General features: G+C 36.7%; 2 protein-coding genes across 5 annotated transcripts in view; both read right to left on the bottom strand.

The window, feature by feature from the left end:
• Faul2 (FAU ubiquitin like and ribosomal protein S30 fusion like 2) overlaps positions 1-17,302 on the bottom strand; it is a 733,200-nt gene that overhangs the window by 473,233 nt on the left and 242,665 nt on the right. The window lies entirely within an intron of this gene.
• Nf1 (neurofibromin 1) overlaps positions 1-17,302 on the bottom strand; it is a 233,101-nt gene that overhangs the window by 154,387 nt on the left and 61,412 nt on the right. For 2 of the 4 annotated variants that reach the window (XM_063268411.1, XM_039085200.2), the window contains 8 exons: positions 13,830-13,897; positions 13,530-13,605; positions 12,751-12,908; positions 9,149-9,322; positions 8,587-8,709; positions 8,114-8,188; positions 6,613-6,642; positions 2,700-2,831 (listed from right to left, as the gene is read on the bottom strand). In XM_063268411.1, the coding sequence (XP_063124481.1) occupies positions 2,700-2,831; positions 6,613-6,642; positions 8,114-8,188; positions 8,587-8,709; positions 9,149-9,322; positions 12,751-12,908; positions 13,530-13,605; positions 13,830-13,897 (836 nt within the window). 4 annotated transcript variants of the gene reach the window in all.

The following is a 17,302-nucleotide window of genomic DNA, read 5'->3' as shown; positions in this document are numbered from 1 at the left end:
TAGTTTCAATGATCAAAAGCAGCTTCAGAACAATACCTAGAAACATGGTACCAGAGGAACATTATGAAGGCAGGTCTTTAAGAGGCCATCTTAATCTAAACATTTTATTAAACTGGTTTTATGAAAGAGAAAGAACCCCAATAGTCAAATTTTTAGGAACCAATCAATCAATCAATCTTGCTGTGCAGTCCTGACTGGCCTCCCACTCACAGATATTTGCCTGTTTGCACCACCTTAGATTAAAGGTATGTCCATTATGCCCAGCTACACAGAACTTCTGAACTGCTGCATCTGCAGTCAAGTGAAGGTTTAGCTGAACTCCTAAGAGCTACCAAAATCATTTCAAGCAATGTAAACCAGAAACAACCCATGATCCTAGTATTAGCACCAGATATATACATGGTCTATTCACACATTAACACCAAGAATAGTGTTTTTACCTTAAAGATTCCCCAAACTCTAAAACTTCCTTACTCTATACAATTGGGTCATATTAATTTGCCATTTTCTCTGATAAAAATATTAACCAGGAAGTTTTCCTACAGCCATTACACATACATTCATTATACTATACATACAAATATACAGAGCTCTAAAGGACTGGAGAAATGGCTCAGTGGTATCAGATGGCTCACAATAACCTCTAACTCCAGCTCAAAGGGAAATCTAATGCCTCTGGCTTCCATGGGCATCTCCATTTATGTGTACATACCCATACATATACTCATGTAATTAAAAATAATAAAAATGAATCTTTTAGAACACTGAGAAGGTAGAAGCAGGAAGACAGTAAGTTCATGGTCCGCCAAAGCTACACAGTTTGTATCTCAAAGGGGAAAAAAAAAAGCTTACAGTGAGTCTAAAAGCTAAATGTATATTGATATTTCCAAAAATAATAGTAAATAAAAACAGAAATAAAACAAAATTTTTATCATATCATTGGGCCACAAGAAATCCTCTCTAGTTACAGCTTTAAGAAAACAGTGATCAAAGCATAATGTAGGGCCTCCTAGTGTCAACTAACCACCAAATCTAAGAAATTCAAAATGTACAATATGTCAGACCACCAACCAAATCTGTGGCTGTTCAAAAGAATAAATGAGGTTCACTTCATTTCAGCACTCATGCGTAAAAACTGGTGTTGGGCTGAATATAAAACAGGAAGCAAATATGGTTTTCCACCAATTCCAATTTTTATTCCTATCAGCATAAAGAGGTAAACACACAGTAAGCTGGGGTTAGGGATATAGATCAGTAGTACAGTTGGGCATAGTAAAGCCCCTCTGGGTTTGACAGTTAGCATGCCCTCCTAATGCAAAAAACAGGGTGGGGGTAAATTCAAAGAATTACTAAAACTTAAAGAAAATGTCTAGTTAAGAAATATTTACATAGCTACTATATATGTTACCACTAACATATATATACCTGTAACAATATTTTACATTAAAAATATGTGCATGCCATGACAAAAAAGTAAACTAAAGAAAGCTTGCATATTAAATTTTATTTAATAAAATTGGGGCAGGGGGTATAGCACAGTACATGTTAGACATTTAAGGGTAACCTGGGATTGAGCTCCAGTGCTAAAGAAAGGAAAAAAACATAAATGACATGCCCTTTCAGCTATTATTTTTAGCAAAAAATAAACATTTTAGGATAAAAATAGGATCGCACCTTGTATAGAAAACGTCCTCATTTGAACATCTGGTGTACTTTTAAGATTTTCAGAAACTGTTACTGACAACTGGACAGAGTGAACCTAACTGTATAAAGCGAGGTATTTTGCACATTTTATATACTGTCCTTAGGATCTTGGAAAGATAAGCATGCTGGAGAGGAACCTGCTTCAATATACATGTGAACTGGCTAGTTTATGAGATAAACCAACAGGTGAAGATATGTGCATGTTCATTTGAATGATGTGACGTGACTATAATGGTAACTATACTCAGACAAGTCAAGGAAACAAAGGACTTCTCTGAGGTAGTTACAATGGGTCATATATACTCACAGCCACAGAAGCCCTCTGCCACGCAAAACAGGGACTGGTTGGCATCTGACTATGTGAGCAACGGCAGCCAGTAAGAACAGAAAATAAGCAGAAGCAAAGCACCAGCAGTCAATGTCAGGAGTCAGCATGTAAATGCTCCTCCTACATACAAGAAATCACTGGCACAATGCTGTCGTCAACTACAGCAACTCCCTCTCTATGAATTTATATTCTATAGTAACCAGTCTCCTGGAACACAATTTCAAAGTAAGCCTATGATAAGTTTAAATAAACATCAATGTCAACCTCCTATCAGTTTTTGCTCAAATTTTGCTAAATGATCATATTTACTAAAACATAAATCCTTTAAGTCCCAGCTGTTCTACTCTATGTCTAATTTCCTGTCTACCATTCAGCATCAGGGCACCAGCTCTAACCCAGGGTCTGAAAGTAGTAAACAAATCACCACGGCTGGGTAAGAAAAGTTAAACTGAAAACAGGAAAGGTGACATTCATTAAGACGTTAACATTTTCTGGAAACTTTAAGAAAATGAAGTGAAAAGCAAATGTGGTTAAGTGGGCAGCAGTGGCACCACGACACAGCACTCCTAGGGAAGGGAGGACAGTGGGCACGCTAACGCTGTCAGCAGGAGGGAGAAGACACTGGAAATGCAGCACACGGATAGAACACAAACCCATGGTTTCTTACTGGTGCCATCCGTAATGCTGGGTGTGCTCCACAGCCTTGCACTGCTTTATGAAGGGTTTCACCAAACATATTTCGAAGTTCAACTGAGTGACAATATACAGCGTCAATCTTAGGCCACCAATCCAATGCAGACTAAAGATAAACGAGAGAACAGAGAGTGCAAAGTCACATGAACTGTAATTCTTTTACCACTGTATACCTTTTTGTTTACCACTTTTATACTTTCCTGAGAAACTTTCTAAGACCATGCAAACGTACAATATGATTTCCAAAGTCTTCAAACGATGTCACTAAGTCAAACACTAACCAGACACACGGTATGTTAGAGTACAATACTGAGTATGTGCAAATGAGGCTGTCGTTTCTCAACAATGCCATACTAAATTTAAAAACAAAGTATTTGCGAAATTCTTCAGCCAATTTTTATCTTTTAAAAAAGTTTAGTATTAACACATTTCAGAAATACATGCATATATTTATATGTTTCATCTGGAAAGAATGCTATCATCACAGCTTTCCATGAGATTAGTGGTTCAACACAATGTTGAAAGACTATGTAAAACCATTACTCAGATGCTTACAGACAACAGTAATTAACAACATGAAATTAGTAAATGAAATAGTCATTAGTATACCAATAACCTTTTAAGTTGATAAGCAGATGGCACAACACATGGAAGACTAAATGGTCACCAAAACAAAGACTAATCCTAGCTAAATAGCTTTGTTTTACGGTGCTGGAGAGCACAGCCAGGACCCTGTGACTTGTGTGTGTGAAGCAAGTGCTCTATCACTGAGCTGCATCCCCACACCTAGCTGGGGTTTATAAAATAATTACTCTATATAGACATTTTCCTATTTCCATTTAGTCGATCTAGCTGATTTATAAAGCCTGTTTAAGTATGTCTTTAATGAGTTTCACATTAAATTCAATTAATGTATTTCAATTTTAAATGCTTAAAAAATAATAATTGTGAAAGATCATTAAAATTTATCAGTTTATAGAAAATAACTGGTAAACTTTCACTACTTAAATATATTATACATAAAAATAAAATGCTTTAAATATAAATTTTCAATTTGTAATACTTTAGTTAAAAATCTGATATAACAACAATTCATATAGTATATACAGGCGATTTAGCAGTTTCATCCTACTCACAGTTTATTCTTTATTCAAAACCAAGCTAGTCTTAACATTTAAGTCTCTCACAGCTCACAGTATTTTGAGTTACGAACTCTTTACAGAAAAACTGAATGCAAAACTAAGGCAGGCAAAGTAGTGTACACCTTTAATCCTGACACTAGGGAGGCTAAGGCATGAAGAACTTCAAGTATATCCTAGGCTACACAGAAAATCTTCATCTCAAAACATAAATGGAGGCTGGAGGAGCAGCTCAGCAGTTAAGAGCACTGGCTGCTCTTACAGTGGACCCTGACTCAATTCCCAGCACCCACATGGCAGCTCACAACTATCTGCAACTTCAGCTCCAGGGGATCCAACACCCTCTTCCAGCCTCTACAAGCACCAAATCTGTTCACTGACATACAGTAGGCAAAACAACCGTACACATTAAAAAGTCATTAACTTAAGAAATATAAATGCAAAGTTATTGTGGTCATGCTGTCTCTCAGTTATTTGATTTAGTCAATTCCTACAAACTGGTGTTGTTTACTGTCTCTGTTTCTTTTCATGTTGTAATTAGATACTCTGACAAAAGCTACTTCAGGGAAAAAGAATATTTAGCTCACAGTTCCAGATTCTAGTGGCAAGTAAATCAAAGCAGCAGAAGCTGGATAGAGCTGGTCACATCGAATCCAGAAGCAGAACGAAGAGCTTTCTCTACTCTACTACACAGGGAATGGTACCACACAGTGGACAGGGGCCTTTCCACCTCAATTAACATAACCAAGATATTCAATCTTCATGGATATGCTCAAAGGCTCATCTTCAGAAAATTAAGTTGATAACACTAACCGCCACACTCCTCAGATTTGAGGCACTGATTTGCCAAAGTCAACAGTGTAACCAAATTTCTATGTTTTGTTAATCCCTAACGTAACAAAATGCTGAATGATGGAAAAAAAAAAAAAAAGAGTACACTGAGTCCTAACTGCTTCCTATACATTTCATAAAATCCTGGCAGAAATCAATAAACTAAATAGACAAGCATCTCCTTTAATATCTTATACAAATTACTGGGAGTGGGTGTGCTATTTTCAGTTTTGGTTGTAGTTTACATCTGTTTGTTTTTTTGACACAGGTTCTTGCTAGAATTCACAATGTTGTCCAAACTGGTCTAGAACCTGTGATTCTCCTGCCTCAGCCTCTTAAATGCTAGAACTATAAGCATAAGCCACCACAACCAGCTTACTATGTAATCATTTTTAATAACTATAAAACTACCACACTAATACATATGTACTATATATTAACTTTTTCTTAAGATTTAGCAATTTTTATAGTTTTCTATTTTCATAAAGATTTCATTTATTTCAAAGTAAAGGATGTCTTTTCAAATAAAATAGGCACTAAAAATAAGACATCCTTGAGTTAGTAAAAGAAAACTTTAGTATTTTGGCCAGTTACTAAGTATGTACATTCTGAAACTAGTCAATGAAATGGGTATTTCCCCTTAATAAAAAGTTTTTTACTAAAAAGTACTAATATTAATGTAAGTGAATTATTACATTCCTCAAGAGGTTATTTAAATGATTTTCAAGTACCTGGAAATATTTCTTTAACAACCTCTTGGCAGAGATTACCTTCAATATATAAATTATTAAAAAGCAAACTACAATAAACTGATATAAGAAAAAAATCTGCAATGAACTACTATCCTATCTGTAGCATGTTGACTTGCATGTATATTTTTAAATTTCCTAGCTGCACATCTAATTTAACATTTAAAAGCCCATTCAGATGATACACATGTAACACAGATCTTAAAACTAATTTCTCTCCTAGTGCACATTATTTTCGAAAAGTGACAGTAAAAATATCATTTTAGAAACTACTAAAAAACTTCCACTGAATCAAAGTAGTGAATAGACTTTAGGAATTTCTAAAAGAAAATGTAATGTTTTAAATCTAAACACAGTACTTATAAATTGTGTATGAAAACATCTCAATACCAAACTCCAAATATAGTTTCTCATTCTACATAAACCCACAAAAAAATTATAACTTTTATCTTTTAGGGGAACATAATAATTTTTAAAAGCTGTAAATGGGCTTAATAACATAGAAAAGGAGAGCTTAGAAGGTATACTGAACCAAACCATTTAAAAAGAAAATATATACAAACAAATTTAAGTCTAAACTCCATGAATCTAAGAAAGAATTCATATTACTTGAAAACACACACTTTCCTACTAAACATTTCCAGTAAACTCTTTAACACTCAATTGCACAAATGTGCATTTACTGTTACAGTCTTTAACAATGAAAAGTACTTTAAAGTCAGCATTTGCTAGCCTCAAGCATGGATAGTGTGGACTCTAATAAATAATTCCCCCAGCAATCTGGAAGGATGAGGTATAACTCAAGAACAACCAGGCCCAGTCCTTTAACCCCACCACTGAGACGGATCTCTGAGCTTAAGGCCTGCCTGGTCTACATAAACTACATGGTGAGACCTTGTCTCAAGAAACAAACAAACAAGAAGACACAGCGGCATTATCTGAGTTGAATACAAGCTATTCCACTCAACAGATGCTGATGCACTTAAAGACTAGTCAGTATGAGTGCTTTATAGACACAGATGTCCCCGGATGCAGACACACTCTGCCTTCATACATGCAGCACTCCTTGGAAAGGGGTGCACACGCTGTCACCAGGCACACTGAGGCATGCAGGGACCAACACTCCAGGCATGCTTGAAACCCAGAAAGGAGCAGCTCAGCCACTTACAGCAGTGCCAAGTCCATGCTTCAAAGTGCTCTATGTATTCAATTATAGACAAAAATATTTCACAATTAAAGTAACCAATCACAGAATATTCAAAGACTATAAACTTGGATTTATTACATTTTAACCATTTATATAAAGTTATCCAATTAATAAGTGGAATACTTCCAATATTTTGAATCAAGGGGGAGCAACTAGTATTTTTGAATTACATATAAACTTATGGGTTAGAAAAATCATCTTCTTTGTTGTGTTTTAAATTTAAAACTAAACCTTGGAATGAGTCAATGTTCTGAGTCAATTAGACAATGGCCTGAGTCATTACACTGGTAAATGTACAGCTTTTTATATAAACACACTTTATCTACACTCAGATTCATAATACTATCCTCGTTGGAACTAACTGTATTTAGTATAACTTATACCTGTATCAGTGATAGTCAATGAGGGCTGTATTATTCCCCCAAGCATTTAGTTGTCCATAATGCAGGAGATATAGCAAGGTTGCCAGTTCATGAATGATATCCTGCAAGGCCAAGCTGAAACAGAGACCTAGCATCCTAAAATGCTACTAGCACTCCGCAAAGCAAAATTAATGTGTCACTAAGTAACTGGATCAGCAGTTATTTTCACCTGCAAAAATACCTTTAAAAAAGAGTAACGTTAGGTTTAATTCGATAATTCCAAAGTAAATGAAGGAATGGGTGTTAATTCATAAGTCATAAAATAGAACTTAATTATAAGTAAGATAAATATTCCGAGGTATTAACAATCAAAGACTTTAAGGGAGGAAAAAAGAAACAAGACTGACCAAGTCACTCCTAAATGTAACATGTCTGTCATTGTGTCAGAAAATACTCGAATCCAACTGTTCACAAAGGAGCATGTTCTAGCCCTGGCCCACATCTAGTACTGCTTTCCTGTCTGCTCTCCACTCAGTACACAAAGAGCACGAATGCCTCCAATGGACTCAGCTATTCCTTTGATTATGCTTTTGTCCCTTGTGAATATGTATTTTAAAGCATGCCAGTGTTTGATTCTAATTAAGGGGGATTAAAGGTAAAGTCAAATAAAGCTTCACCATTTTAAATGGGACATAACTAGGCTACACTATAATTATTCTTCCTTTGAACTTAAACAAAAAGATAGTAAGTCGGGATCTATCAACTGCTTTGTTGTGAAAGCTCTAAATCATTACTTCAGTGGCATTGTTCTCAACAGATTTTGAGCTCTAAATGAAGCTTTGTAGGTTTATTCCTTCCAAAAGACTCTATTAATGCCATCCCTCTCAATAAAAGCCTCAGGTGGAGACAACGTACAGCTGCAGCTGGACATCACATTCTGGTATAGTGGTTACCTTAGAGACGCGCTCTCTTTTATATAAAAGTCTAAGTTCAGAACATTTGATAAAACCAGACTCTTCCTTAAAAAGGAAAGAACATATAACTCAAATCAAAAAGAAAACTTAACTCTTCAGTAGTACAGTAATACTTTTTAGACTTACATTGGTGATAATGCGGTGGAGTGAGTTTACCAACACATAGTGAAATGTAGAAGGTGAATTCTGAGCCAGACAGATCTGCCAAAAACATGTGCATTAACACAAAAGAAAGAGAAGAAGAGCAAAAAGTAAGTTACTTTCAATAAAAAAAATTTACAGCCTTGAAATCAGCAATAAGAAATATTAGTAAGGGGCTAGAAAGATATCTCAGGGATTAAGACCATTGACTGCTCTTGAAGAGGATCTAGGTTCAGCTCCCAGCACTCATACACAGCAGCTCACAACTGTCTGTAACTGAAGTTCCAGGGGACAGGAGGCCGTCTTCTGGCCTCAGTCAGCCCCAAGCACATACATGGTGCACAAATATAAATGCCAGTAAAACATCCAGATACATAATGCCTATTCATCTTTATAGTTTCTGCATTTTATAAGGATAACCATATCAATAAACACGATTGATAAAACAATTATCTTACCTTAAAGTGTTGGTTGTTGTGAGGGCTGATCCGAAAGCAAGAGACAAGACAGTCAATCATGAGGTCCACATCTGCAGGCTGACTGCCTCTAGAGAATGGTTTACTTGGATTAAAAAGCAGGTTCTATAAAAATCCCAATAGAAAACAATGGCCTTTAAATAGTCATGAAGTATTTATTTAACAAGGTATATACACATAATCAACATTATCCACATTGATTATAGTAAACTTTAGTTGCAAAAAAAAAAAAAAAGCACAAAATACTGGTTACTATAGTCTGTCAATATCAACTAAGACTTACTACACCATATATGATTCCCCTCAAGCCAAATCTACATTAAGACCAGAGAGAGAGAGAGAGAGAGAGAGAGAGAGAGAGAGAGAGAGAGAGAGAGTGTCTAGACTAATGAGCATGGTAACAGCAAAAGCACATTCTTTGAACATATCGTCAAAGTTAACTTGAAATTTAGAGTTAGCAATTATCTTTAGCAGAATATTTATTTAAGAAGGTTATCCGCTTAATTTCCTTAAAGTCTATAGACGGGAAAGAACAGCGCATTACCTTCAGATCAACCACCATGGACTGAACCAGTAGGAAAATGACAGAGTTGTCTTCCCAGTTGATGTAAGTACTTGCTTTACACAACTTGACACAAGCGATGGCAGCACTTTCAGTCAGCTGTCTGCTTCCGCCATGGCCAGCAAGTGCTTTCCGTAAACTGTCCAGAAACAGTTTCTACAGAATTGAAATACAGAAAGACAGGACATCTAGTCTGTACTATTATAGATATATCTAACACAGCAGCAAGTTAACCACCTCTAAAACTCCAACTAAAACACGAATGGCTTGTATTTGGCTATCATTTCATACTTGGTCTTTTTCAAGAATAAAAAAAAAATCCACAAAACACTTTTCTCTACTTTCTCCGCTAACTTACTATAGGGATAAAAGAAACATCCTGTACTATACATTTGAACTACGTATTAGTTGATTATATCTTTCCTTTCCATTAACCTTTGAAGCTTAATCATTACCCTGCCTTGGTTGTGGTGTAAGTCAAATTGTTTCATTCTTTTCTACTAGAGTATATTTAACCTGCAGTCTTGTAAACAATATACCGAAGGGTATTGTTGCTCTAAATTTCATTTCTAGAAATAAAATTAAAAAAAAAAAATGCAGGGGGCTGGAGAGATGGCTCAGAGGTTAAGAGCACTGACTGCTCTTCCAGAGGTCCTGAGTTCAAATCCCAGCAACCACATGGTGGCTCACAACCATCTGTAATAGAATCTGATGCCCTCTTCTGGTGTGTCTGAAGATAGCTACAGTGTACTCATCTATAATAAATAAATAAATCTTTAAAAAAAAAAAAATGCAGCTTTGCCACAAGCCTTAGATGAAGCAGTCAGCTGTATACAAGATGTTCCTTATGAGCTCAGAGCCCTACATAGACCTTGACAAGGATGGAGGCAGCACCAGGATCTTAATAGACTTGGCAGCCAATAAAAAGGCAGTCCATGCAGAATTAAAATGAGACTGAAGACCTCTCTGATGATGATGATGTTCAGTGACACTGAACATCGCTGCTTTTGCGATGTGTCCTGAACTGTTTAAGATAGGGTCAAATGGTTATAGAGACCTTATGAAGATCACCAGGAAATCAGACCTGACCAAGCAAAGGAGGAAGACAGACTGAACTAATTAGATGTGCTGATAATCTCGAAGTGGGCCAGGCCTCTGTCCTTGTATGTTTTATCTTTTAAAAGCAGCACCAACACAAGAAATAAAAATATTAAAATTAAATACCCAGGAGCAATGGTTCAGTGGTTAAGAGCACTTGCTACTCTTCTAGAGAACCAGAATTCACTTTCCAGCACCCAAACTGAGTGACTCAGAACTCCTGTAGCTCTAAAGGATATTATGCCTCTGTTGGAACACACACATACACACACACACACACACACACACACACACACACACACACACTTTTATTGAAAAATAATAAGGCAAAAACGTCTATCTTGTTGAAAGATTCGTCTCATGTTTCTATGCATGTTTGTGTGCCTGCTTGCTTCCTGTGTACCATGAGTCTGAAACCTGAGTTATAGGAAGTTGTAAATGACCCAATAAGGGGCTGGAGCAAACACCTAGGAACTCTGCAAGAGCAGCAAGTGATCTTAAACACTGAGCCATCTTCCCAACACCTAAATTCCTGTGATCTCAATCCTTCTTTGTCCCTGATAAATTTCTTTCCCTGGTTTTTCTACTAAATGAAAATCTCAGACCTTCACCTCAGCTCAACATATATTTTCAAATCTATGTAACATTTCAATAGCTAAGCTTTCCCAGAACCAGGAGAATACATGTTCTTAAGTGCACATAGTTCATTTTCCAAAAATGAACCACATGTGAGGTCACTATGCAGATCTTAAGAAATTGAAAGAGGCTAAAATTAAACAGCATGTCACTTCTGGTAAAGGGGACAGAAACCAAAGCATATGGAAAACTAGAAAATTCGCAAATATGTAAAAACTCAATACAGTCATAAGCAAATGGTAAATAATAATAATAATAATAATAATAATAATAATAATAATAATAATAATAAACCCTCATCAGGAAAAGGCTATCAGGAACATCTCAGATTGAGCAGTGTAACACAACTGACAAAAGGCAGTGCAGAGGAAACACAAACACATGAAAAGTAAGAAAGCTCTCCCATCAGTAACTCACAGGACTAGAAAAAGAGAAGGCTAAACTCAGAAGTGGCATGTAGGCAGGAATAATAAATATTAGAGTAGATATCAATGAAACAAAATACACAACAGCAATGGAGAAGAACAACAAAACCAAAAGTTCACTAAAAAAAAAAAAAAAAAGTCAACAAAATTTACAACCTTCTGGTAGATTTGAGGGGTGGAGGCCTGGATAAGGGCCTAATCTACAAACAAAAGAACCTGAGTTTGGATCCCAGAGTCATTTAAAAAGCTAAGCAATGGCCTCAAGTATCTTAGGGACAGGGACAAGAAGGCTTATTGTCTGACGAACATCAGTCAGAAAAACAGTGAGTTCTAGGTCCAGAAAGAGAACTTGACTCAAGGAAATAGGGCTGAGAGTGATGAGCAGGCCACCATGAATCTGTGCTACCTAACACATGTGCACACACGCACACATGCACACAGACAGACAGACAGACAGCTGACCTACAGACCAACTAAGTGCCTAAGCTTTCATGCATGCAGACTGAAATTACCAAAATCAAAACTAAATATGGTAACATTAAAGACTATGAAAACTAGGCAGGGCTATAAGATGATTTTATAAAAATTGTACATCAACAGAAGTAAAATGAACTCAGGTCCTCTGGAAGAGCAGAGAGCACTCTTAACTAATAACTATCTTGCAAATCTCTGCTTTTTTAATTATTATTATATATAAGTACACTGTAGCTGTCTTCAGACACACCAGAAGAAGGCATCAGATCCCTTTACAGATGGTTGTGAGCCACCATGTGGTTGCTGGGAATTGAACTCAGGACCTCTGGAAGAGCAGTCAGTGCTCTTAACCACTGAGCCATCTCTCCAGTCCACAAATCTCTGCTTTTTTAAACTAATGATAGTAAAGAAAAGTTAGAATCACTAAGACCTGATGATTTTAAGTGATTTTTATCTAATTAGGTTATTTCAACCCATAGAAAAGATAGAAACCTCCAATTTTTATTATTAATTTTACAGAAATTAAACTGTTAGGACAGTTATGTTTCATAATGAAAAAATATAAGTGATTTCCTCAAATCACTGTGCTGAAGCCTTAGGAAATGCATTGCTAGTTATGCAATTTATTTGCAAATAGCCAGACAAATTTAATTCATAAACATAAACATAAAGTTAAATTATAAACTTCTAAACATATTTTAATGATGTACACAAGCTGAAATAACAGAATGTGTATCTGGTTTACTATTACTCAGCGTTAAAACCAACAGAGGTCAGAGCCTTTCAGTCACAAATATATTATTCATCCGTCTTTCAAATAAAATAACATGTGAATACAGCTTGGCTGAGGCCAAGCACTGTTTGACCTAGCATGGATCTAGCTAAAATGTACACCCTGAGTAACACAAGCTGCTTCCATTGGAATGACAGGCGCCCATTTGCCCTCCTAACCTTGTTTGTGTTGTTCTCATCGACCACATCCCTGGATATGTCCTGGATTATTTCTGGACACAGAATGAGGAGAATGATCTGTAGTGGCCAAACTGCTGCTTTACGTTTGGTGCTTTCTGCAAAACCATCCACCAAGTCAAACAGCTTTTCTGCACACTCTGTAAAAAGTACAAACATTAAATGATTGTATTGGATAAGAAAATCCTCGCATTAAATTAAAACTCAGATTAAAAAAAAAAAAACTCAAACATCACAGTTTAAAAGAATGTGTGGAAAGAGCTAATGTGACCTTTCTAGAAGAGTTGGTATTTTAGAATAGCTTTGTGTGCTGTCCCACTCTCAGGATCTTATAGAAGGAACAAACAGCGGGCAGCTCCCCAGGGTCTCTAGCCTCTAATATGCAGGCGTCCCCTAAAACTGTTATTTAGAATTAAACAGTATTTCCTCCTTAGATATACCTAAATATAGAGTTCTAGAACACACACACACACTCACACACACACACACACACACACGATGTGAAAGAGCCACCAGTATTCAATTGTAACATTAAAGACTAGAGCTTCATTTCAAACTTCTTTTTACGCACTTGCTCAGAAGGAAAAGGACTGGAAATAACACAGAAATAGGAGAGAGAGCTGTAATTCCTGTTACAGCTGACAAAAGAAAACAGAAAAACAATTTTTAACAAAATAAGCTGAAAAGCAGCACATTTTACCTCTGACAAGGTGCCATGCCCACCCCTCACCCCTTACCCAGTCACTCTTTAGCCAGCTTACCAGCCATATCTGTCTGTGGAATTTGGTATAGCTTTGTAAATTCATCTGGATAATTTTCCACCCAGTTCCAAAAAGCCTACAAGTAATAAAATATGTGTTTTTATAAGAAAGCAGTCAATTTTCCAATATATTAAATAGCACAGAATTTAAGTTTCTTCACACAAATCTTATATTGCATTCTTCCCATTAAGGTACATGAAACTACCATGCAAGTTTTGACTTTCTTATACTCAAGATATGAAACATGGCAAAATTCATAATCAAAACCAAAATCTGAATGCCCAAGAGGTTGAAGCTTACCTTTTCTAGGCTATTTATAACTGCCAATTGTGCCACCTTCTTCAGGGCTTTAAATTTAAATGCTGTTTCTGGAGAGAGAAAAAAAATGCTTTATTAACTCTCGATTATTCAACAAATTAAATTCAGAACTACTAAAAAATAATTTTATAAGCCATTTTGCTCCCAGTATTATTAATAAGCAATTTAATAGTAGAAATAAATTTAAAGGCAAACCCATGAGCTACACTGAAGGAAACAGAAGTAAATGAAAAGCAAACATGTCTTGACATCAAGTTTTTCCTTTGCTTTATTTTTAAATTTGATAAACAAAACAAAAACTATAAATGTGGGGACTGAGAAATGACCTGGTTAAAAGCACTAGACACACTCTATCAGAGGGCATAGGTTGGATACCCATCACCTAAAAGGTAGCTAGTTCACAACCATCCATTCCAGTTCAGGTCCTCTACAGGCAACATGCTACGCAGAAACATTCCATCAAAACACCCTTACATATACAATAAAAATGATAAATCTCATTTTAATGTCTATTTTAAAAAAAAAAAGAAGATAGTCATGGTGCCAACACCTTTAATCTTAGCAATTGGGAGGTAGAAGCAGGTGGATCCCTCTGAGTTCAAGAAAAGACCTGGTTTACAGAGTGAGTTAAAGGACAGCCAGAGCTACATACAGAGGTCCTGCCCCAAACATCAACAGACTCAAAACCCTATACAGGCTGTAGAGATAGCTCAGTGGTCAAGAGCACTGGCTGCTGTTCAAAGGACCTGAGTTCAGTTCCCAGCACCTGTTCACAACCATCTATAACCTCAGCTTCAGAGGATCCAACACCCTCCTCTGCTGACTGAGGGCACTGTATGCATATGCACACAAATGTTTTTAAAAGACACTGGTTATTTAAATGTTTTTCAGTCATACATTTAACTAATTTTTAGTATTTCAGAATTTTGAATAGCACTGATGAATACTTGTACTAATGTAAAGTTTTATCCACCATCTTTCTCTTCAAGATAAGGAACTGTATAGGCAAGGAACAAATACTTTGAGGATTGTAAAATCTATAGAGCTGCCTTTCAGAAAAGCTGTCCAATGAGCAGCACATTGATAATCTGTCACATGCTTGCCACCACTGTCTAGTAGGACAGCTTTAATTTTATAATCTGAACACTTAAAATAGGTTACACTTTATCTTTGCATTCTTTTAATCTTTAGGTTATCATGCAAAGCACTGGGTATCATTATGACATTTCATAAATGTGTGTCATAGTTGCTCTCTGCCATTATCCCAACCCCAGCCTGTGTTAGCTGCCTCCTCCTAGCTGGCTCCCTTTAGTCCTAAACAGGCGCATTCTGCTTTCATACTGCATGTATTCCATACCCTGCTTCCCCCTCGCTTAAGATCTTCTCCACCTTTTCATATCTATTTTGTAGTGTGCGTGCATGTCTGTCTGTCTCTCTGTGTGTGTGTGTGTGTGTGTGTGTGTGTATACAAATCATGACTTGTTTGCCTGAACCAGGCTTATTTAACTTAACATAATAAATTCCAGTTCCAGCCATTTTCCTGCAAATGTCATTTCCAGTTCCAGCCATTTTCCTGCAAATGTCATGATGGCATTTTTCTTTACAGATACATAAAATTCCATTATTATATATAGCATTTTACTTTTTTAATTTTTAAAAAAGTTTTTAATAAAAAATACAAAGTAGAAGTCTGACCAATCAACACACAACTGTTACCACATAAAAAGGCACTTTACCAAACTGACTCGAAGAACATACAAATGGTCCTTAATTGTCTATACTTTCCATTTAACTAATTTTTTTTTAAATTCCACATACTCTCACTGTTATCTTCTGCTCCAGTTACAGAACAACGGGAAGTAAGTAGGTTGGTTAAAATACCCTCCTAGGCAGTTTTCTGCTGGACTTTCCTTGCAATCTGAGATCTGTGGATGTAAGGATCACACTACGCCCAACTGTGGTAGCCTTAATAGGTGAACCAGTCTTCCTCACCACAGACTGTAAGCCGCAAGTGATGCCAAGTGACAGCTTCTGTGTGACACTTTTGGAAGATTGCCTGCCAACTCCAATGCCTTGGCAGTGAGGCACTGCAGAATGGTAGCCCTGTACACAGCAGCAGTGGCACCCATATCCATGACGCATGATGTGCATATTCAAATGTCCGCTGATTTGGCCCACAGGAAACTATATAGACCAGTTCTCTATCAGCAAGAAATTAACTTAGCCTTGGCCTTCCCTCTAGCTTTTCCTGTTTTTCCTCCACTCTAGCACACAAATTCCCACTGTAGCAGCCACTACCACTCACTGTACCAAACGTTCTTTCTATATCCATTCTTCTCATGATGGATATTCAGGCCAGTTCCATTTCCTAGGCACTGTGAATTGTATGGCAGTAAAAATGGGATGTACGAGAATTTCTGTGGATATGCACTATAGTAGTATATCTGAGCCATATGGTCTATTATCAGTTTTCTGAGGAACTCTTCAAAGTGATGGCCACAGTGGATTTTCAAATTTACATTCTCAAAAGCAGCTAATAAAGATTTCTCTAGCCCCATCCACATTCTGACCACCCTTTCTTTGTTGTCTTCTGTTTTCTTGAGGACAGCCATTCCAACTGAAGTGAGACGAAATCTCAAATCGGATTTAATTTGCATTTGCCTGATGACTAAGAATGTTGAAAACTTTTTCTAAGTATGTATTGGCTTCCTCCTGTTAGGGACTGTCTATTGAGTTCACGAGCCTATCTACAGATTAAAGGATCCTAATTTTAGCAGTTATTTATGTATCCTAGGTATCAGTCCCCAGCCAGATGTAAATCTGGCAATTTCTTTTCCCAAGTCTGCAAATGGTCTCTCAAATCTAGTGACTGTGTCCTTGGCTTGGCAGACATTTCTAATCTCATGTAATTCTATCTTTCAAGTTTTGTATTGTTTCCTATGCTGTAGTCCTTTTTAGACAATTCTTGTCTACACCTATGCCTTCAGATGTTTTACCTGTCTTCTTTCACTAGGGTCTTGATATATTGAATGTCATAGTTAGAATATACTTACCCCAGGGAGTGGCACTATTAGGAGGTGTGGCCTTGACCCTAATCCTAGCTAACTGGAAGCCAGTCTTCTGCTAACAGCTTTCAGATGAAAATGTAGAACTCTCAGCTCCTCCTGCACCCATGCCTGCCTGGATGCTGCCATGTTCCCACCTTGATGATAATGGACTGAACCTCTGAACCTGTAAGCCAGCCCCAATTAAATGTTGTCCTTTATAAGACTTGCATTGGTCATGGTGTCCGTTCACAGCAGTAAAACCCTAAGACACTGAATTTATTATTACACAATGAAGAAGATATGGACTAATTTTCATTTCTTATATAGAAATCCAGTTTTCCCAGCACCACTTGTTAAAGAGGGCACCTTTTCTCCAATGTATGTTTTTGACAGCTTTGTCAGAAACTT

Source organism: Rattus norvegicus, chromosome 10, assembly GCF_036323735.1.
Source record: "Rattus norvegicus strain BN/NHsdMcwi chromosome 10, GRCr8, whole genome shotgun sequence".
Taxonomy (NCBI): domain Eukaryota; kingdom Metazoa; phylum Chordata; class Mammalia; order Rodentia; family Muridae; genus Rattus; species Rattus norvegicus.
The sequence above is the reverse complement of the archived record's forward strand: the minus strand, read 5'-3'. Positions and strand labels throughout refer to the sequence as shown.